This window comes from Vipera berus, assembly GCF_964194415.1.
Source record: "Vipera berus genome assembly, chromosome: Z".
NCBI classification, from domain to species: Eukaryota; Metazoa; Chordata; class Lepidosauria; order Squamata; family Viperidae; genus Vipera; species Vipera berus.
Window position 1 is genome coordinate 24954726 of NC_138205.1, and position 22171 is coordinate 24976896.

The 22171-nt window shown below is 44.2% G+C and overlaps 2 protein-coding genes across 2 annotated transcripts; both read left to right on the top strand.

Annotated features, from left to right (window-relative positions):
- Window positions 1-1587: 1587 nt before the first annotated feature.
- Window positions 1588-2538, top strand: LOC308678746 (olfactory receptor 14I1-like; the record flags this gene model as incomplete). Its single annotated transcript, XM_081345978.1, has 1 exon — window positions 1588-2538. One exon carries the CDS (start codon window positions 1588-1590, stop codon window positions 2536-2538), a length of 951 nt encoding a protein of 316 aa, XP_081202104.1.
- A 9312-nt stretch (window positions 2539-11850) lies between these two features.
- LOC308678747 (olfactory receptor 14I1-like) lies at window positions 11851-12801 on the top strand (the record flags this gene model as incomplete). The annotated part of the gene is made up of 1 exon (XM_081345979.1): window positions 11851-12801. The coding sequence occupies one exon, from the start codon at window positions 11851-11853 to the stop codon at window positions 12799-12801; it is 951 nt and encodes a 316-aa protein (XP_081202105.1).
- Window positions 12802-22171: the final 9370 nt, after the last annotated feature.

Below are 22171 nucleotides of genomic sequence, written 5' to 3' on the forward strand. Positions count from 1 at the left end.
CACCATTGAATATAATATATCCATTTCAGAAAGGCACATTGATTTCCTAAATTATATACACATTATAAAATGTGTATATAATTAGCATACTCTGTATATTAGAAAAATCAAAGCAAACAGATGAATACTACTAATAAAAATCTCTGGAGTGTTTTCTGAGGATATGTGCAGAATACTACTAATAAAAATCTCTGGAGTATTTTCTGAGGATATGTGCAGGATGTTTGGGAGCTAAATAAGTCTCTGTGGTGTCAAAGAAGATCAGTTAATCTTTCCTGCAATTCAGAAAACCATTTAAACCCTGTAATGAGAATGAAAAGCATTCTATACAATGCTACCTTCTAAATGAGGAAGAAAGAAAAAATGAATATTGAATCTAATCAGAAGAATGTGAATGAAGACAATAAGTAAATATCTTCTAGATTTTACTTGTCTACTATTCTCATACTCCTATTCTAAAGTTTCATTTTCCATCTTTTTCTTCAGATGTCCTTCATAGGTTTTCTTTCTGCTTTCCTGAGAGTTACGAAGGAGGCAACCAGCCTTCCTCCCCCAAACAACTCTTCTTTTTATACTTAATCACAAAAACTGTTTTTATGTAGAATGAGACCTCCGTGTTACAAGCTGACCTATGAAATAAGAAAATGATCATTATTGTTTGTTTTTGCCATAATCTACTAATTTGTTTTCCTTGCCCTTCCATAGGCTTCTTTTCAAATTCAATATTTCCTTACCTTTTACAACTTGAAATTAGTAAGTCTGAGTTAAATTAAATTAAGATTTTTAAGGAGATATTGGACAACCATTAACAGAAGGTAAGTTCCAAATTTCATAGCCTTTTCTTTAATAATTAAATTAAATCAAACAAAAGTTGCTTCTCAAATTGAGCTGATATTTTAAGTAGTCAAATAGAATTGATGGTCAAATTAATTTCTGGATATCTACATTGTTTAAATATCTGAATTAATTCAAAATGAATAAAATTGATTTAACTGGGATGTTTTTATTTGATTTATCCTTGATCAGTGCAACAATATATTAAATCAGATAAAATGTAAGAAATATAGATGATTCTTTTAAATAAATCTAGGAATTTTATATTTGAAGGTGATCCTCAGAATCTCTATTCTGTTTCCAGGCTTTAAGTAGCCGCCTGACTGAACCTTTCATCTTCCTTCTTTACTTTATTTGGAGCCTCCTTTTTCTTTTTGTTTCCTTCTTTGCTAAGAAACTCTTGCACTCTCGGGAAGAGTTTATTTGCCTTATAAATAAAAGCAAGAAAAACCATGGAGGATATACTGTATGCTCTACACAGTCCATCACGTTTAGCGGACCTCAAGATAAACACCTCTGCCACTCTGATGTGAAATGTCTCCTCTGCTTCCAGACTTAATTTATTTTCATGTTGAAAGTTCTTCTTGCTTTGATTTGAACTTTTGTATGTTTCATTTTATATGCAAATCATGGCAGGAATGTAAGGTTGTATTTAAAAACCTTGGATAGTTTTGAAAGACAATTTGAAATGAATTGGAAATATTTTAATAGCTTCCACTTCACTTCCAGGACGGTCATAAATGTGGCCAGAAAATGGATAATGACACAAGTGTGTTTCTTCTCTTGGAATTCTCAAAGATATGGGAAATTAAGATGATGTATTCAACTTTCTTCCTTCTCTTGTATTTCATGACAATAACAGGAAATTTTTTGATCATCTCTGTGGTTGCTTTGGACTCCCATCTTCATACTCCCATGTATTTTTTCCTGATGAACTTAGCTCTCCAAGATGTTGGTTCTGTTTCAGTCATCGTTCCCAAAGTTGTTTTTAACTTAGTAATGAATATCAGGGATATTTCCTATTCAGGATGTGTAGCTCAAGTCCTCTTGTTTGCCTTCTTTATGGGTTGTGATATTGCCCTCCTTACTGTCATGGCATACGATCGGTTTGTTGCCATTTGCAATCCTTTGCAGTATGAAATAATAATGAACAAAACATTTTGTGTAAAAATGGTTGGCACTGTATGGATTGTCAGCCTCATCAATGCTGTGTTGCACACTATTGGTACTTTCACTAATCATTTCTGTTCTAATACAATCAATCAGTTCTATTGTGAAATCCCACAGTTACTTAAATTTGCCTGTTCAGATATATATGTAATTGAAATTGGATATATGATATTTATTATGATATTACTATTTGGTTGCTTTATTTTCATCTCTATTACTTATGCACAGATCTTCTCTGTTGTTTCAAGAATCCGTTCTGTTCAGGGAAGGAAAAAGGCCTTCTCTACTTGTTTTCCCCACTTCACAGTTTTCTCCATATTTTTGGTTGCCTCCTCATTTGCTTACCTGATTCCTCAACCCGACAAACCATCACACTTTGATTTCACCATTACAATATCCTATTCCATTATTCCACCCACGTTAAACCCATTAATCTACAGCATGAGAAACAAGGAAATCAAAGTTGCCCTTTCAAAAATGTTTGCTCTGAGGATATTTGGAATGTGTAGTCACAGAAATGGAATAAAAAATTAAAATAATGTTATTAATGGGAATGAAGTATGTTCCGCAAGATGTTTAGATGTAACTTTTTATTGATTTGCTTTAAATGGAAAATCTCTCTCTCTCTCTCTGTCTCTGTCTCTGTCTCTGTCTCTGTCTCTGTCTCTGTCTCTGTCTCTGTCTCTCTCTCTGTCTCTCTCTCTCTCTCTCTGTCTCTCTCTCTCTCTCTCTCTCTCTCTCTCTCTCTCTCTCTCTGAAAAATAAGAATAAAAGTGATATACTGTAGAGTCCATCTTCAAATGCAAATCATTTTTGAAATGCTTTTGTTCTTACAACTTAATGTGTTTATCTAGCATTTATATCTAGGCCGTACTCAGCGTGTGGTCCTCAATGGAACTGCATCTACATGGAAGGAAGTGTGTAGTGGGGTGCCCCAGGGCTCTGTTCTGGGCCTAGTGCTTTTCAATATCTTCATTAATGATTTGGATGAAAGGATAGATGGGGAACTCATCAAATTTGCAGACGACACCAAGCTGGCAGGAATAGCCAATACTCCAGAAGATAGGCTTAAGATACAGAAGGATCTGGACAGACTCGAACACTGGGCACTATCTAACAAAATGAAATTCAATGGTGAAAAAAGTAAGGTTCTACATTTAGGCAGGAAAAATCAAATGCATAGGTATAGTATAGGTGGTACCTTGCTCAATATTAGTAACGGAGTCTTAGTAGACAATCACTTCAATATGAGCCAGCAGTGTGCTGCAGCTGCCAAAAAAGCCAACACAGTGCTAGGCTGCATTAACAGAGGGATAGAATCAAGATCAAGTGAAGTACTGATACCTCTTTACAATGCTTTGGTAAGGCCACACCTGGAATACTGCATCCAGTTGTGGTCACCACGATGTAAAAAAGATGTCAAGACTCTAGAAAGGGTACAGAGAAGAGCAACAAAGATGATAAGGGGGCTGGAGACTAAAACATATAGGGAACGGTTGCTGGAATTGGGTATGTGTAGTTTAATGAAGAGAAGGGTGAGGGGTGACATGATAGCAGTGTTCCAATATCTCAGGGGCTACCACAAAGAAGAGGGAGTCAAGCTATTCTCCAAAGCACCTGAAAGCAGGACAAGAAGCAACGGATGGAAACTAGTCAAGGAGAGAAGCAACCTAGAACTAAGGAGAAACTTACTGACAGTTAGAACAATTAACCAGTGGAACAACCTGCCTCCAGAGGTGGTGAATGCTCCAACACTGGAGATTTTTAAGAAGAGACTGGACAGCCATTTGCCTGAAATGGTATAAGGTTTCCTGCCTGAGCAGGGGGTTGGACTAGATGACCTCCAAGGTCCCTTCCAACTTTATTATTATTATTATTATTATTATTATTATTATTATTATTATTATTATTATTATTATTATTATTATTAATAATAATAATAATAATAATAATAATAATAATAATAATAATAAATGGCTAAATGGTTCTTCAATATTCTTCAATATTCATATATTCAAATGTTGTACATAACTACTTCCAAACTTAAGCTCTATCTTCCACTGCCTCACAGACTACCTTATTAACGTTGGCCCACGTTCATTGCTTATGTGTAACAGAGAATACTGCTGATACATGTAAGCCAAATTCCCCTTTAAGGCATTAACAGGCATTCACTAGATGAACTTCAAAGCTGAGTGGAAAATCCCTGGCAAGTCGGAATGTATTCCTCTTTGAAACTAAAACTGAAGTCCAAAAAATATCTGGAAGAAATTACTAGTCAATCCTCGCAAGCCTATTTAAAATTATTATGTTATGTAATAAAGACAATTAATGAAAATATCTGGTTTTGTATTTTCTGAAGTATTATTTTAACATTACTAATATTATTATTAGATAACATTAGACAGCATTATCTATGCAATATGTATAGGTACATATATGAACAGAAGAGTGTATTTTAATTTATTTATTTATTTATTTATTTTAATTCCATTTATATCCCGCCCTTCTCCGAAGACTCAGGGCGGCTTACAAGCTTAGCATCTCATGTTAATAAGAAATTTAGTTTGTGTTCACATTAATAAAATCAGATGACTTTAATAAAGACTTACAAACATTTCATCTTCAAAAATTTAATCGTCCTTCAAAGAGAGCTTACATCTGTTAACAGTCAACAGACCAGGTGAGGGAGGAAACGCTGCATAGAGTCTTTAATTAAACCAACATTCCGTCTCCAATTCCTGCACATCTGAGTTGTTAATCCATTTCTATTGCTTATTTCCAAGAGAAAATGTCCTACATATGAGTTAGCCATGTGGGAAAGATGTGAATCTGGTTTATTTTATTTTTTTTTGTAGCTAAGAAGCTCTCCCCAAATGATTGTATTTGAGTTATTAGTTCAGGTGATCTTATTTTCCTACATCATGTATAAGATACTGGAAAGTTCTTCCATTACATTAAACTATTCTTATCATATTTTTATTTAAAGATAAATAAATCCCAGAGAGTGATCTTCCATAGTTATAATGGTGTCAGAAAAATAACTCTGTGGCTTTTGATGAGAACATAATGGGAAAATAAATGTTTCAGAATTGACTGATCTTCAGTAGAAAGAGAAAGTGAAACAGGTAGACCAGTATTCAATGAAGTCACCCAGAAAACTCAATTTTCTCTAATTTTAAGATGCTGAATTTTTAGGAATATTCCTGTGTCAAAATAGTAGGAAGAGGCAATTAGGTGAACATACGTGTTTGATTTACTTTTTATCTTGCCTTTCTTACTGTAGTAAACAACTTGTGTCCCATTGGTTCATTGAATATGAAATATTTCCTTACCTAAACAAGCAGAAAGAATTGGGAGCAGGAAAAAATGCAATAGGAGCAGGAACACATTCCAACTCTCTACTGCTGTGGTGGTGAACCTATGGCATGGGTGCCACAGGTGGCATGCCCAGCCCTCTCTGTGGGCACGCATGCTGTCACCCCAATCCTTGCCTTCAGCTGGGCTTTATAAAACCTTTTTGCTTTAGGCCTCCGCCACCGTGTACAAAAAAAAAAGTTCAATCACTCAATCAATTTCAACTTCTCGCGGGGAAAAAAAAGTTCCCCCAAAGTTGGGATTGATTGATTGAACTAAAAATTCCTACCCAGTCAGGAATATTCCTGTGTCAAAATAGTAGGAAGAGCAATTAGGTTAACATATGTGTTTGATTTACCTTTATCTTGCCTTTATTACTCTAGTAGACAACTTGTGTCCCATTGGTTCATTGAATATGAAATATTTCCTTACCTAAACAAGCAGAAAGCATTGGGAGCAGGAAAAAATGCAATGGGAGCAGGAACACACTCCAACTCCCTATTGGCGCTTCCCCACTGAGTTTCCTTGTGGGAAGTTGGCAGGAAGCATCAGAAATCTTCCTTCCTTCCCTCCCTCCCTCCCTCCCTCCCTTCCTTTTCTCTTTTCTTTCTAACTGATAAATGCCTACAGTGGGAAGGGAGAGAGAGTGAGAGATTGATAGTGGTTGGGAAATTGTCAGAGATCACTGAAAATGAAGATCACATGGCCACAGGCACAGCCCTTCAGAAGCCAGTAGCAGTAGCACTGAAGCAGCCACATATTTCATTCTCTTACAGGTCATGGGTCATGGATTTTGGACAGATCGTGTAAATTAGCCTAGTTTTAGTTTTTTATTATTTTTTTAATGTCCTCTGATGCACCCTTTCACTCAGTTACAGTGTGGACACAAATTCTACTAGTATACAAATAATCAAATATTGCTAAGAACTTATCTTAAGTCTTACCTAGTGGCGATGGAAGCAGCAAAGCGTGTTTACTTTTCCGCTCTCATTGCATCCACAGATAACTGCCCAGCCGCCCTATTTAGAGTGACCCACTCACTGCTTAACCAGGGACCGAGAGATGACCCCTTGCAGGGTAGGGCTGAGGAATTTGTACAGTATCTGCAGGACAAAATCACTCAGATCCAGACTGGCTTGGACTCTGACTGGGCGGAGTCCGGCGGAGTGGAGAGGGCAGGTCTTGATCATGTCATTTGGCATGAATTTGACCCTTTGACTCTGGATGATGTGGACAGTATTATGCATAAACTGAGTGCTACAACATGTTTACTGGACCCATGTCCCTCCTGGCTGGTTTCAGCCACCGGCGAGGTGACAGGGGGCTGGCTCCAGGTAGTTGTCAACACTTCATTGATAGAGGGTGTCTTCCCTTCCACCTTCAAAGAGGCGGTGGTGAGGCCCCTCCTCAAGAAGCCTCCTCTGGACCCAGCCTCATTGAATAACTATCATCCTGTCTCCAATCTCCGCTTTGTAGCAAAGGTTGTTGAGAGTGTTGTAGCGCCTCAGTTCCTGCAATTCCTGGATGAAGCGGACTATCTGGACCCATACCAGTCCGGTTTCAGGCCTGGCTACAGCACGGAAACGGCATTGGTCGCATGGGTTGATGATTTCTGGCAGGCCCGGGATAGGGGCTGTTCCTCTGTCCTGGTCCTACTTGACCTCTCAGCGGCTTTTGATACCTTCGACCATGGTATCTTGCTGCGATGGCTCGAGGGGTTGGGAGTGGGAGGCACTGTTTTACGGTGGTTCTCCTCCTACCTCTTGGGCCGTTTGCAGTTTGTATAGGCAGGGGGACAGAGATCTACCCCAAGGCCCCTCTCTTTGCTTCAGGGGTCAGTTCTCTCCCCCCTCCTGTTTAACATCTATATGAAACCACTGGGTGAGATCACCCATGGCTTTGCGGTGAGGCATCACCAATATGCAGATGATACCCAGCTGTTCATCTCCACCCCTAGCCAACCTAGTGATGCCCTTGACTTGATGTCCTGGTGCCTGGAGGCAGTGCGGGTCTGGATGGGAAAGAAAAGGCTCAGGCTTAACCCCTCCAAGACTGAGTGGCTGTTGATACTGGCATCTCGTATGGTTCAACAAGTTCCATCTCATTTGATGGGGGGAGGCACTGCCCCCCTCAGAAAGGGCCCGCAACTTGGGTGTCCTCCTGGATTCACAGCTTAATTTGGAAGATCATCTAACGGCTGTGACCAGGAGTGCCTTTAGGTTTGCCTAGTGTGCCAGTTGCACCCCTTTCTGGACCAAGATGCACTATGCATGGTTACCCATGCCTTTGTCACTTCTCTCCTGGATTACTGCAATGCTCTTTACATGCATGGGGCTGCCCTTGAAGTGCACCCAGAGCTTCAGCTGATGCAAAATCCAGCTGCGCGGGTGCTTATGGGAGTATCTCGATACTCCCATGTTACACCACTCCTCCGTGAGCTGCATTGGCTTCCAGTTACTCTCTGGTGTGATTCAAGGTGCTGGTAATAACCTTTAAAGCCCTATATGGCTTAGGCCCGGGGTACTTGCGAGACCACCTGCTGCCATTATCAATCTCCCATCGCCCGGTTCGCTCCCACAGAGTTGGCTTGCTCAGGGTGCTGTCGGCCAGGCAATGCCATCTGGTGACCCCCAGGGGGAGTGCCGTCTCTGTGGGCACACCAACCCTCTGGAATGAACTGCCTCTGGAGCTGCAGATGGCCCCTGACCTTCGGTCTTTCTGCCTTGATCTGAAGACTTGGTTATTCCAACAAGCGGGTCTCGACTGACTATGTTTTTTTTAATTTGGCTTTCATTGAGTTAAATTGTCATGTATCTATTACATTTACTGTTTAATTCTTTTTTTAAAATTTTGTATTCTATGTTTCTTATTTTTTTTTTGTTGTGAGCCACCCTGAGTCCTTAGGGAGAAGGGTGGCATATAAATTCAATAAATCTAATCTAATCTAATCTGATCTGATCTGATCTAATCTAATCTAATCTAATCTAATCTAATCTAATCTAATCTAATCTAATCTAATCTAATCTAAATTTCCCACTCTAATCAGCTAATAACACCTGCAAAGGGTTCCTGAGCCTTTAAATGGTCTCTCAGTCTGGTTCAGTAGGAATCACAATCATGGGGGAGACTACTGACCTGAAAGTTGTGCAGAAAAACATCATTGACACCCTCCATAAGGAGGGAAAGCCTCAAAAGGTAATTGCAAAAGAAGTTGGATGTTCCCAAAGTGCTGTATCAAGGCACATTAATAAAAAGTTATGTGGAAGGGAAAAGTGTGGAAGAAAAAGGTGCACAAGCAGCAGGGATAACCACAGCCTGTAGAGGATGGTCAGGAAAAGGCCATTCAAAAGTGTTGGGGACTTTCACAAGGAGTGGACTGAGGCTGGAGTCAGTGCATCAAGAGCCACCACAAACAGACGGATCTTGGACATGGGTTTCAAATGTCATATTCCTCTTGTCAAGCTGCTCCTGAACAAAAAACAACGTCAGAAGCGTGTTACCTGGACTAAAGAAAAACAGACCTGGTCTGTTGCTCAGTGGTCCAAAGTCCTCTTTTCTGATGAGAGCAACTTTTGCATCTCATTTGGAAACCAAGGACCCAGAGTCTGGAGGAAGAATGGAGAGGCACACACTGCAAGATGCTTGAAGTCCAGTGTGAAGTTTCCACAGTCTGTGTAGATTTGGGGAGCCATGTCATCTGCTGGTGTTGGTCCACTGAGCTTCATTAAGTCCAGGGTCAATGCAGCCATCTACCAGGAGATTTTGGAGCACTTCATGCTTCCTTCCGCAGATGAGCTTTATGGGGATGCTGACTTCATTTTCCAGCAGGACATGGCACCTGCCCAAACTGCCAAAAGCACCAAAACCTGGTTCAATGACCGTGGGATTACTGTGCTTGATTGGCCAGCAAACTCGCCTGACCTGAACCCGATAGAGAATCTATGGGGCATTGCCAAGAGAAAGATGAGAGACATGAGACCAAACAATGCAGAAGAGATGAAGGCCACTATTGAAGCATCCTGGTCTTCCATAACACCTCAGCAGTGCCACAGACTGATAGCTTCCATGCCATGCCGCATTGAGGCAGTAATTGCTGCAAAAGGGACCCAAACCAAGTACTGAGTACATATGCATGCTTATACTTTTCAGAGGTCCAATATTGTTCTATGTACACTCCTTGTTTTATTGATTGCATGTAATATTCTAATTTTCTGAGATTGTGGATTTGGGGTTTTCATGAGCTGCATGCCATAATCATCACAATTATGACAAATCACAGCTTGAACTATCTTCCCTTGCATGTAATGAGTCTATCTCATATATTAGTTTCCCCTTTTAAGTTGCATTACTGAAATAAATGAACTTTTGCATGATATTCTAATTTTTCGAGTTTCACCTGTAAGTAACCCAATGCAGTGTCCATATCTAATATTCCTTCCTCCTCTTATTTTATTTGAATTACTAGAGGGGACCCCTTTGCAAATTTTCAGAAACAAAGGGAAGGCTTTCCTGTATAAGGGTTTTGAGAAGGAGGGCTTAAGATGGCTGCCTACCGAGAGCTCATCCTCTGTGTCAAGGATTCTCGGAATAAACTTCACCTCTGATTCTATTTATTCCTTCCTGACTTGAAAATTAAACTGGTAAGCTGTTTCTTAAAGTACAAATGGTCATGTTATAAGATTGGTTGTTCAAAAAATATGGAGACCTTTACAGAATCTTCATTTAGAATTACATCATATTTCTTATTAAACATTGAAAAGCATGTGTAATAAAGTCTCCAACTCAACACTTCTTCAAGACTACACCATTGAATATAATATATCCATTTCAGAAAGGTGCATTGATTTCCTAAATTCTACACACATTCTGAAATGTGTATGTTCATTCTAAATTATTAGCATACTGTGTTTATTAGAAAAATCAAAGCAAACAGATGAATACTACTAATAAAAATCTCTGGAGTGTTTTCTGAGGATATTTGCAGAATACTACTAATAAAAATCTCTGGAGTGTTTTCTGAGGATATGTGCAGAATGTTTGGGAGCTAAATAAATCTCTGTGGTGTCAAAGAAGATCAGTTAATCTTTCCTGCAATTCAGAAAACCATTTAAACCCTGTAATGAGAATGAAAAGCATTGTATACAATGCCACCTTCTAAATGAGGAAGAAAGAAAAAATGAATATTGAATCTAATCAGAAGAATGTGAATGAAGACAATAAGTAAATATCTTCTAGATTTTGCTTGTCTACTATTCTCACACTCCTATTCTAAATTTTCTTTTTCCATCTTTTTCTTCAGATGTCCTTCCTAGGTTTTCTTTCTGCTTTCCTGAGAGTTACGAAGGAGGCAACCAGCCTTCCTCCCCCAAACAACTCTTCTTTTTATACTGAATCACAAAAACTGTTTTTATGTAGAATGAGACCTCCGTGTTACAAGCTGACCTATGGAATAAGAAAATGATCATTATTGTTTGTTTTTGCCATAATGTTCTACTAATTTGTTTTCCTTGCCCTTCCATAGGCTTCTTTTCAAATTCAATATCTCCTTACCTTTTACAACTTGAATTTAGTAAGTCTGAGTTAAATAAAATTAAGATTTTTAAGAAGATATTGGACAGCCATTTGTCTGAAATGGTATAGAGTATCTTGCTTGAGAAGGGCCTGGACTAGAAGACCTACAAGGTCCCTTCCAAATCTATTTTTCTGTTAACGGAAGGTAAGTTCCACATTTCATAGCCTTTTCTTTAATAATGAAATTAAATCAAACAAAAGTTGCTTCTCAAATTGAGCTGATATTTTAAGTAGTCAAATAGAATTGATGGTCAAATTAATTTCTGGATATCTACATTGTTTAAATATCTGAATTAATTCAAAATGAATAAAATTGATTTAACTGGGATGTTTTTATTTGATTTATCCTTGATCAATGCAACAATATATTAAATCAGATAAAATGTAAGAAATATAGATGATTCTTTTAAATAAATCTAGGAATTTTATATTTGAAGGTGATCCTCAGAATCTCTATTCTGTTTCCAGGCTCTAAGTAGCTGCCTGACTGAACCTTTCATTTCCCTTCTTTACTTTATTTGGAGCATCCTTTTTCTTTTTGTTTCCTTCTTTGCTAAGAAACTCTTGCACTCTAGGGAAGAGTTTATTTGCCTTATAAATAAAGGCAGGAAAAAACCATGGAGGATATCCTGTATGCTCTACACAGTCCATCACGTTTAGCGGACCTCAAGATAAACACCTCTGCCACTGTGATGTGAAATGTCTCCTCTGCTTCCAGACTTAATTTATTTTCTTGTTGAAAGTTCTTCTTGCTTTCACTTGAACTTTTGTATGTTTCATTTTACATCAAAATCATGGCAGGAATGTAAGGTTGTATTTAAAAACCTTGGATAGTTTTGAAAGACAATTTGAAATGAATTGGAAATATTTTAATAGCTTCCACTTCACTTCCAGGACTGTCATAAATGTGGCCAGAAAATGGATAATGACACAAGTGTGTTTCTTCTCTTGGAATTCTCAAAGATATGGGAAATTAAGATGATGTATTCAACTTTCTTCCTTCTCTTGTATTTCATGACAATAACAGGAAATTTTTTGATCATCTCTGTGGTTGCTTTGGACTCCCATCTTCATACTCCCATGTATTTTTTCCTGATGAACTTAGCTCTGCAAGATGTTGGTTCTGTTTCAGTCATCGTTCCCAAAGCTGTTTTTAATTTAGTAATGAATATCAGGGATATTTCCTATTCAGGATGTGTAGCTCAAGTCCTCTTGTTTGTCTTCTTTACGGGTTGTGATATTGCCCTCCTTACTGTCATGGCATACGATCGGTTTGTTGCCATTTGCAATCCTTTGCAGTATGAAATAATAATGAACAAAACGTTTTGTATAAAAATGGTTGGCACTGTATGGATTGTCAGCCTCATCGATGCTGTGTTGCACACTATTGGCACTTTCACTAATCATTTCTGCTCTAATATAGTCAATCAGTTCTATTGTGAAATCCCACAGTTACTTAAATTTGCCTGTTCAGATACATATGTAATTGAAATTGGATATGTAATATTTTTGGTGATAGTAGTATTTGGTTGCTTTATTTTTGTCACTGTTACTTATGCACAGATCTTCTCTGTTGTTTCAAGAATCCGTTCTGTTCAGGGAAGGAAAAAGGCCTTCTCTACTTGTTTTCCCCACCTCACAGTTTTCTCCATATTTTTGGTTGCCTCCTCATTTGGTTACCTGATTCCTCGACCCGACAAACCATCACACTTTGATTTCACCCTTACCATATCCTATTCCATTATTCCACCCATGTTAAACCCATTAATCTACAGCATGCGAAACAAGGACATCAAAGTTGCTCTTTCAAAAATGTTTGCTCTGAGGATATTTGGAATGTATAGTCACAGAAATGGAATAAAAAAATAAAATAATGTTTAATTTAAATTTCAGTCTCAAAGTTTTGCACTTTTATGATTTTACCTGAGTATTCTTACTTTAGTTATTAATGGGAATGAAGTATGTTCCGCAAGATGTTTAGATGTAACTGTTTATTGATTTGAGCAATCCGGCCTGGTTTGATGGGTTAAGGGCTGGGTTTTTAACATGGTTTTAATTACTGTTTATAACGGGCATAATATTTAATTGTTTTTTTTAACTTTTGTACTTCGTTTTTAATATTTATTGCCCGGTACACCACCCTGAGTCCTTCGGGAGAAGGGCAGTATAAAGATTTAATAAATATAAATATAAATATATTTGCTTTAAATGGAAAATCTCTCTCTCTCTCTTTCTCTCACTCTCTCTCTCTCTCTCTGAAAAATAAGAATAAAAGTGATATAGAGTCCACCTTCAAATGCAAATCATTTTTGAAAGCTTGCTTTTGTTCTTACAACTTAATGTATTTATCTAGCATTTATAATACATGTCAGCAATCATCTAGTATAGGTCACCAATCCCTTATACCAAATGCCCCCTATGTCCCTGTCAAAGGTCCCTGTCCAGTCATGGACAGAGAAGCAGTGCAAGAGATGTTTTAAAACCTTCAAACCTTCACATGGGTTTTGAATAAATGGCTAAATGTATCCTGAATGACACTGGTTCTTTAATATTCAAATGTTATACATAACTACTTCCAAACTTAAGCTCTATGTCAAGACCACATCCATGGGTAGAAGTACACTCACAACTCCAGCAGGAACGTGTGACAAATGAAAGGTTGCTTTATTCAGCTCCAGTGGAAACAAAGTCAGTGTTGGTAGCACATCGCTCCCAACGCTTACATAGCCATCAGGTACGAAGGCTCTGCCCTCACGCTACAGACTAACATCTGCCAACATATCTATATAAACTCTCCTCCCCCCCTACAGTTCCTTTTACTGCAACCCCAGACACCATACCTCCATGCGCATTTCAACCTGCCTCCCCCCATGTGGCATACCACCCTCAACCAGGTACGTACACCAGGCAACTCCCAACCTTATCCCCAGGTGCCCAACCCTACTGCACCCAGCCACACCAGGGGATCCGCACCCCAAACAACCCTCCACAATCCCCAGGATGTCCAGCCCCATCCCTTGAAATAGCCATCCGGTGGCAGACCCAGCTGGAGGGTCCGGTTGCCCAGCTGCATCTGCCTGGGTCCTGGATAGCAGCCGGCTGGTGGCTGACGACTCAGTTGTCATCCGGCAGCTGGCAGGCTTAGTAGGAAGCTCTGTTCCTTCAGCTGCACCAGTCAGTAGTCCTGAAGACAGCTGGCAGGCGGCTGAGGACGCAGGGTTCAGCCGGCACTCGGCAGGCTCAGCCGGCTGCTTCGTTTGCACAGGCATGGCTGCTGAAAGCCCTGGAAGTTTCTGGAGGCCTGCGGATGGAGATGGATGACCGGGAAGGCTAGCAAAAGCGAAGGGAACAGGTGAAAGACCCGTCTGCCCAGCAGTAGGACGGAGACAGTAGGAACAAGGCGCAGGGTACAGTATGCGAGGCCGTTTCCCCCATGGAGAGTCGGACCCACGGGGCTCAACAGGCGGTTCCCCCTACCAGGGCTCCACCTGGAAGACAAGAGGTTACACATAAATGACCGTCCACCTGACCGGAAGGCCCTGACCGTCCCCCACCTGGCTTCCTCGGATGCTTGCAATGGAACGCTCGGACCAGGTAGGATGCATGGACATCCATCTCATCCACACACAAGGCTTCCGTCATGGGATAACCCTTCCACAAACCCAGGAACTTGGGTAGCTGGAGCCGCACCGTCACAGGGTTGATCACTTGTATTACCCGAAAAGGCCCCAGGAACTCAGGACCAAGTTTTTTGCATGGTACCTGAAGGCTATGTAAGCATTGGGAGCGATGTGCTACCAACACTGACTTACTGTCAAGACCATGTCTGTGGGTAGAAGCACACTCACAACTCAGGCAGGAATGTGCAATAACTCAAAGGTCGCTTTGTTCAGTTCCAGTGGAAACAAAGTCAGTGTTGGTAGCACATTGCTCCCAACGCTTACATAGCCGTCAGGTACAAAGTTTCTGCACTCAAGCTACAGACTAGCATCCACCAACATATCTATATAAACCTTCCTCCCCCCTACAGTTCCTTTTACTGCTACCCCAGATGCCATACCTCCATGCACATGCCAACCTGCCTCCCCCCATCTGGCATACCACCCTCAACCAGGTACATATACCAGGCGACTCCCACCCTTATCCCCGGGTACCCAACTCTACCGCACCCAGCCACACCAGGGGATCTGCGCCCCAAGCCACCCTCCACAATCCCCAGGATGTCCAGCCCCGCGCCTTGAAACAACCGTCCAGTGGCAGACCTGGCTGGAGGGTCCAGTTGCCTAGCCACATCTGATTGGGTTTTGGACAGCCGCCGGCAGGAGGCTGAGGACCTAGCTGTCATCCGGTGGCTGGCAGGCTTGGCAGGAGGTGCTGTTCCTTCAGCCGTGCCTGTCAGTAGTCCTGAAGACAGCTGGCAGCCAGCCGAGAACGCAGGCATCAGCTGGCACTCGGCAGGCTCGGCCAGCTGCTTCGTTTGTGCAGGCATGGCTGCCGAAAGCCCCGGAAGTTTCTGGAGGCCTGCTGATGGAGATGGATGTCCGGGAAGGCCGGCAACAGTGGAGGGAATGGGTGAACGACCCAGCTGCACTGCAGTAGGATGGAGATGGTAGGAACAAGGCGCGGGGTCTGTATGTGAGGCCGTTTCCCCCTTGGAGTGTCGGGCCCACGAGGCTCGACACTCTATCTTCCACTGCCTCACATCCTAGCTTATTAACATTGGCCCACATTCATTGCTTATGTGTAACAGAGAATACTGCTGATACATGTAAGCCAAATTCCCCTTTAAGGCATTAACAGGCATTCACTAATAATAATAATAATAATAAATAATAATAATAATAAACCTTTATTGTCAAAGTACAACATGTGTACATTGAGATTAGCTGAGCCTCCCCCTGTGCTCTCTCCCCCCAACACACAGTGATAACAAACCCTCCATCCCACTACACTATGTGAACCAACTACACCACACGCTGGCCTCCCAAGTCAATTCTGCATAAGATTAAGGTAAAGGTAAAGGTTCCCCCGCACATGCGTGCTAGTCATTTCCGACTCTAGGGGCCGGTGCTCATCTCCGTTTCAAAGCCAAAGAGCCAGCGCTTGTCCGAGGACGTCTCCATGGTCATGTGGCCGGCATGACTAGATGCCAAAGGCACACGGAACGCTGTTACCTTCCCACCGTAGTGGTCCCTATTTTTCTACTTGCATTTTTACATGCTTTTGAACTGCTAGGTTGGCAGAAGCTGGGACGAGTAACAGGCGCTCACTCTGCTACGCGGCACTCGGGATTCGACCCCCCAAACTGCCGACCTTCCGATCGACAAGTTCAGCGTCCTAACCCACTGAGCCACCACGTCCCTTCTCTGCATAAGATTATGTCCCATTTAAAAGCCTAAAAGCCCACGGATAAAAGCTATTTTTCAGCCTGTTGGTACGGCTGGCTATATTCCTATATCTCCTACCGGATGGTAGGAGAGTAAAGAGAAATCGTCCAGGGTGTGAGTCATCCCTGAGGATCTTCCTCACTCTTCTAAGGCAACGAGCCCTGGCGATGTCATCCAGTGGTGTCAGGGAACAGCCCACAATGTCTTGTGCTGTGCTCACTACCCTCTGTAATACTTTCCTATCCGCGGCTGTCAGACCAGCATACCAAACCACAATACCATACGAGAGGACGCTCTCTATGGTAGACCGGTAAAAGAGGGTCATTAGCTGTTGTTCTACCCTGTTCTTCCGCAAGATCCTAAGAAAGTGAAGCCTCTGTTGGGCCTTTCTAGCCACCTGGGTTGTGTTAACTTTCCAGGTCAGATCTTCACAGAGGTAGACTCCAGGAAATTTAAAGGAGGAAACTCTCTCTACACAGTCCTCCCCGATGTAAAGTGGGGCAGGTTCCTCCTTTTTTCTCCGGAAGTCTAACACCATCTCTTTTGTCTTGCCGATGTTTAGGTGCAAGTTGTTGTTACTACACCATATGGATAGTTTTGTACCTCCGCCCTATATGCTGTCTCATCCCCACCTGTAATAAGACCCACCACAGTTGTATCATCTACGAACTTGATTATCGCAGTGGATGGGTCAGATGATACACAATCATAAGTGTATAAAGAGTACAGGTAGGGGCTAAGCACACAGCCCTGTGGCGTGCCGGTGCAAAGCTTCAGGGGGGTGGACAAAGCAGACCCAACCCTCACTGTTTGTACCTGATCCCTAAGAATGTCTTGAATCCAATCGCAGATAACGGGGGAGAATTTCAAGTCAGTCAGCTTCTCGATGAGAATGCTCAGCAAAAAATGGTGTTGAAAGCCGAGCTGTAGTCAACAAAAAGCATCCTGACGTAACTTCCAGGTTTCTCGAGATGACTTGCTACAGAGTGTAAAGCAGTAGCTATGGCATCGTCTGTCGACCTATTTCCCCTGTAGGCAAATTGATGTTTATCAAAGATGAACACTAGATGAACTTCAAAGCTGAGTGGCAAGTCCCCAGCAAGTTGGAATATATTCCTCCGTGAAACTAAAACTGAAGTCCAAAAAATATCTGGAAGAAATTATGAGTCAATCTTGGCAAGCTTATTTAATATTATTATGTTAAGTAATAAAGACAATTAATGAAAATATCTGTTTTTGTATGTATTTTCTGAAGTATGATTTTAACATTACTAATAATATTATTGTCAAACCAGCTGGGAGTCGACAGGCCTGGCTGGAAGACCCGTCTGCGCAGGCGTGGCCACTGGAGGTGACTGACGGCCAACCAGCACATGGAGGCATCCGGGAAAGCCTGCAGCAGCAAGAAGGTCAGGCTGGTGACACGACGGGTTGGAGGAAGGGCCCAGGCCACCCGAGGCCCATTGGGTGGCAGACACAGGACCGATACACGTAGCGGTCCCCCCATGAAGTGTCGGGCCCACGGGGCTCGACAATTATTAGATAACATTAGATAGCATTATGTATGCAATATGTATAGGCACATATATGAACAGAAGACTGTATTTTAATTTAATTATAATCTAATGTTAATAACAAATTTAGTTTGTGTTCACTTTACGTCCAACCCCACCACATCTGGCCAAACCAGGTATCCCACCCCCCCGAATTGACCCTCACAACAATCCGGAACCTCCTGGGCCTCATCACCAAACAGCCGTCCAATGGCTAACCGACCAGGAGGGCCCAGGCATTTAGCTGTGTCTGCCTGGGTCCTGGAAAGCCATCCGCTGGTGACAGGGGGCCCAGACGTCATCTGGCAGCTGGTGGGTCCGTTCACGTGTCTGCAGCTGCCAGCATGCCCGGAACCAGCTGGTGAGTGACCGAGGGTGACGGGACCAGATGGGAATCGCCAGGTCTGGCTGGAGAACCCATCTGCACAGGCGCGGAGACTAGCTGGCAAGCAGCAGAGGACGGCGAGACCAGCTGGGAGTTGGCAGGCCCGGCTGAAAAGCCTGTCTGCACAGGCGTGGCCACCGAAGGTGACTGAAGGCCGACCGGCACACGGAGGCATCCTGGAAGGCTTGCAGCAGTAAGAAAGTCAGGCCCGGTGACACGACAGGTTGGAGGCAGGGCCCAGGCCACCCGAGGCCTGTTGGGTGGCAGACGCAGGACCGATACATGTAGCGGTCCCCCCATGAAGTGTCAGGCCTATGGGGCTCAACAGCCAGCTCCCTCTACCAAGGCTCCACCTGGAAGACAAGAGGTTGCATCTGAGTGACCGGCCACCCGACCGGAGGGCTCTGCCCATCTCCCACCCAGCTTCCCTGGATACTTGCAGTGGAATGCCTGGACCAGTTGGGGTGCATGAATGTCTGCCTCAGCCACCCATGAGGCCTCCATCATAGGATAACCCTTCCACAAGATTAGGTACTGTACTCTCCCCCTCCTCACCCTTGAGTCGAGGACTTCCTGTATCTCAAAGTTGTCACCATGAACAGGTCCAGGGGCCCCTTTCCCCCAACCCACAAGTTTTTTTTATTTTTATTTTTTATTATGGGACTTATATGCCGCCCTATCTCCCAGACAACTCATGGCGGCTAACAACAATAAAAAACCAGCAGTACAAAAGTTAAGAAAAAATTAAATAACAGCCCCAAATATTAATTACACAGTTAAAATTAAAACTTTTAAAAACCCATCATCAATCCAGGTCAGCCTGATGGAAAAAGAACGTCTTGAGGTCGCGGCGAAAGGACTGGAGGTCCGGGGCCATCCAAAGCTCAAGGGGGAGTTGATTCCAAAGGGCTGGCGCTCCCACAGAGAAGGCCCTGCCCCTGGGGGTCGCCAGCCGACATTGTCTGGCCGACGGCACCCTGAGGAGGCCCTCTCTGTGTGAGCGCACTGGGCGATGGGAAGTCGTCCCTGGCAGCAGACGGTCCTGCAGATATCCCAGGCCTAAGCCATGTAGGGCTTTAAAGGTAAGTACCAGCACCTTAAATCTCGCCCGGAAGACAACTGGTAGCCAATGCAGCTGCCGCAGGAGGGGTGTAATATGGGAGTATCGGGATGCTCCCATCACTACCCGCGCGGCCGCATTCTGCACCAGCTGGAGCCTCCGGGTGGTCTTCAAGGGCATCCCTATGTAGAGAGCATTGCAGTAATCTATCCGAGAGGTAACGAGTGCATGAGTGACCGTACGTAGGGCATCTCGGTCCAGATAGGGGTGCAACTGGCGCACCAGGCGAACCTGGGCAAATGCCCTCCTGGCCACGACTCCAATATGATCTTCAAAACTGAGTCGTGAATCCAGGAGGACGCCTAAATTGCACGCCCTATCAACGGGAGGCAACACCTCTCCCCCCATAACCAAAGATAGAACCTCTTGGACAAGACGAGATGCCGGTACGTAGAGCCACTCAGTCTTGGCTGGGTTGAGCTGGAGCCTGTTCTTCCCCATCCAAATCCGTACTGCTTCCAGGCAACGGGACATCATATCGAGGGCATCACTGGCTTGGTTCGGGGTGGAGATAAAGAGCTGGGTATCATTGGCATATTGATGATACCTCACCCCGAAACCACGGATGATCTCACCCAGCGGCTTCATATAGATGTTGAACAGGAGAGGCGAGAGTACCGACCCCTGAGGCACCCCACAACTAAGGGGCCTAGGGGCTGACCTCTGCCCTCCTGTCAACACCGTCTGCGAACAGCCCAAGAGGTAGGAGGAGAACCACCGTAAAACGGTGTCTCCCACTCCCAACCCCGCCAGACGTCGCAGCAAGATACCATGGTCGATGGTATCAAAAGCCGCTGAGAGATCTAAAAGGACCAGGACAGAGGAATAACCCCTGCCTCGGGCCTGCCAGAGATCATCCACCAATGCGACCAATGCCGTCTCCGTGCTGTACCCGGGCCTGAAACCCGATTGGTATGAATCCAGATACACAGTTTCCTCCAGGACCAAAGGTTGCTGCCGTGCCACCACGCTCTCAACAACCTTCACAAGAAAGCGAAGGTTGGAGACAGGACGAAAGTTGTTTAGAATAGCTGGATCCAAGGCAGGTTTCTTGAGGAGGGGCCTCACCACCGCCTCTTTCAAGGCGGCAGGGAAGCACCCCTCACTCAAAGAAGCATTTATAACTGCCAGGAGCCAGCCTCGTGTGACCTCCCGGGCCGCACAAACCAGCCAGGAGGGACACAGGTCCAACAAACACGTGGCGGCACTTAATTTCCCCATGATCCTGTCCACTTCATCCGGAGTCACAGGATCAAACTCTTCCCAAATATTATCGGCCAGACACATCGTTTCCCCTTCGTCAGACACTGCCTAGTCGGAGTCCAGGCCAGCCCGAATCTGAGCGATTTTATTCACCAGATACTCACTAAACTCCTCGGCCCATCCCTGCAAGGGGTCCTCTCCCGTCCCCTGATTTAGAAGGGAACGAGTCACCCTAAACAGGGCGGCCGGGCGGTTATCTGCGGATGCAATGAGGGTGGCGAAGTAAGCACGCTTCGCCACCTCCATTGCCACAAGATAAGATCTAGAAAAGGATCTTAACTGTGTTCGGTCAGACTCAGACCGACTGGACCTCCAAATGCTCTCTAGGCCCCTTCTCCAACGTTTCATCTCCCACAAGTCCGCGGAGAACCAAGGAGCAAGCCGGGATCTGCGCCGGGTCAGAGGCCGCAAAGGCACAACACGGTTGAGGGCCTCGGAAGCCGCCCGTTGCCAGGAAGGCGCAGACCTGGCATGCATTACTGAAACCTGGTTGGGCCCAGAGGGAGGGGTCCCTTTGATTGAGTTATGCCCACCAGGTTTCCGTGTGCTTCACTAGCCTCGGGCTCAGGGTAGGGGCGGGGGGGTGGCAGTTGTTATTAAAGAGGCCCTTTGTCTGCGGGAGACCACTGCCCCTCAGATTGGCGGATGTGAGTCCCTCCTCCTGAGGTGGGGTCCTGGGGGTCAGTTGGGTCTGTTGCTCACGTACCTTTCTCCCAGCTGCATGGCAACAGCCCTGCCCGGGCTACTCGACGCTCTCTCAGGGTTGGCGGTTGAGTTTCCCAGGCTTATGGTTCTGGGAGATTTTAATCTGCCTTCCCTGGGTGGTGCGGTGGCCCGAGAGTTCATGGCTTCCATGATAGCCATGGACCTGACCCAGATTATTCAGGGTCCGACTCACGAGGGGGGAAACACGCCCGACCTTATTTTCATCTCTGGGCAGTGGCTTAATGGTCTGGGTGGGGTTACTCCAACATCTCAACCCCTTTCATGGACAGACCATTATTTCCTACGGCTGGGCCTCCGTCATGCCACTCCCCGCTGCTGGGATGCGGAACTGACCAGGTGGTTCCGCTCCAGGCGCCTGAAGGACCCAGATAGGTTCCAGACGGCGCTTGGACTGATTCCTTCCTCCCTTTCCCACAGCCCGGTCGAGACCTTAGTTGTCACTCTGGCAGGCTTCAGCAGGCTGCTGTGGAAAACCGGGTGGATCTTACCCGGGAACTTCGGCAGCCGGAGCCACACCGTCACAGGATTGACTTACTGTCAAACCCACATCCGCATAAAGAAGCACACAGAAGCGAGCAGGAACGGGTGACAAACCAAAAGTCGCTTTATTCAGCTTCAAAGGGAAATAAAGTCAGCATTGGCTGCAGCAGTAAGAAATTCAGGCCCGGTGACATGACGGGTCGGAGGCAGGGCCCAGGCCACCCGAGGCCCATTTGGTGGCAGACGCCGGGCCGATACAAGTAGCGGTCCCCCCCAATGAAGTGTTGGGCCCACGGAGCTCAACAATTATTAGATAACATTAGAG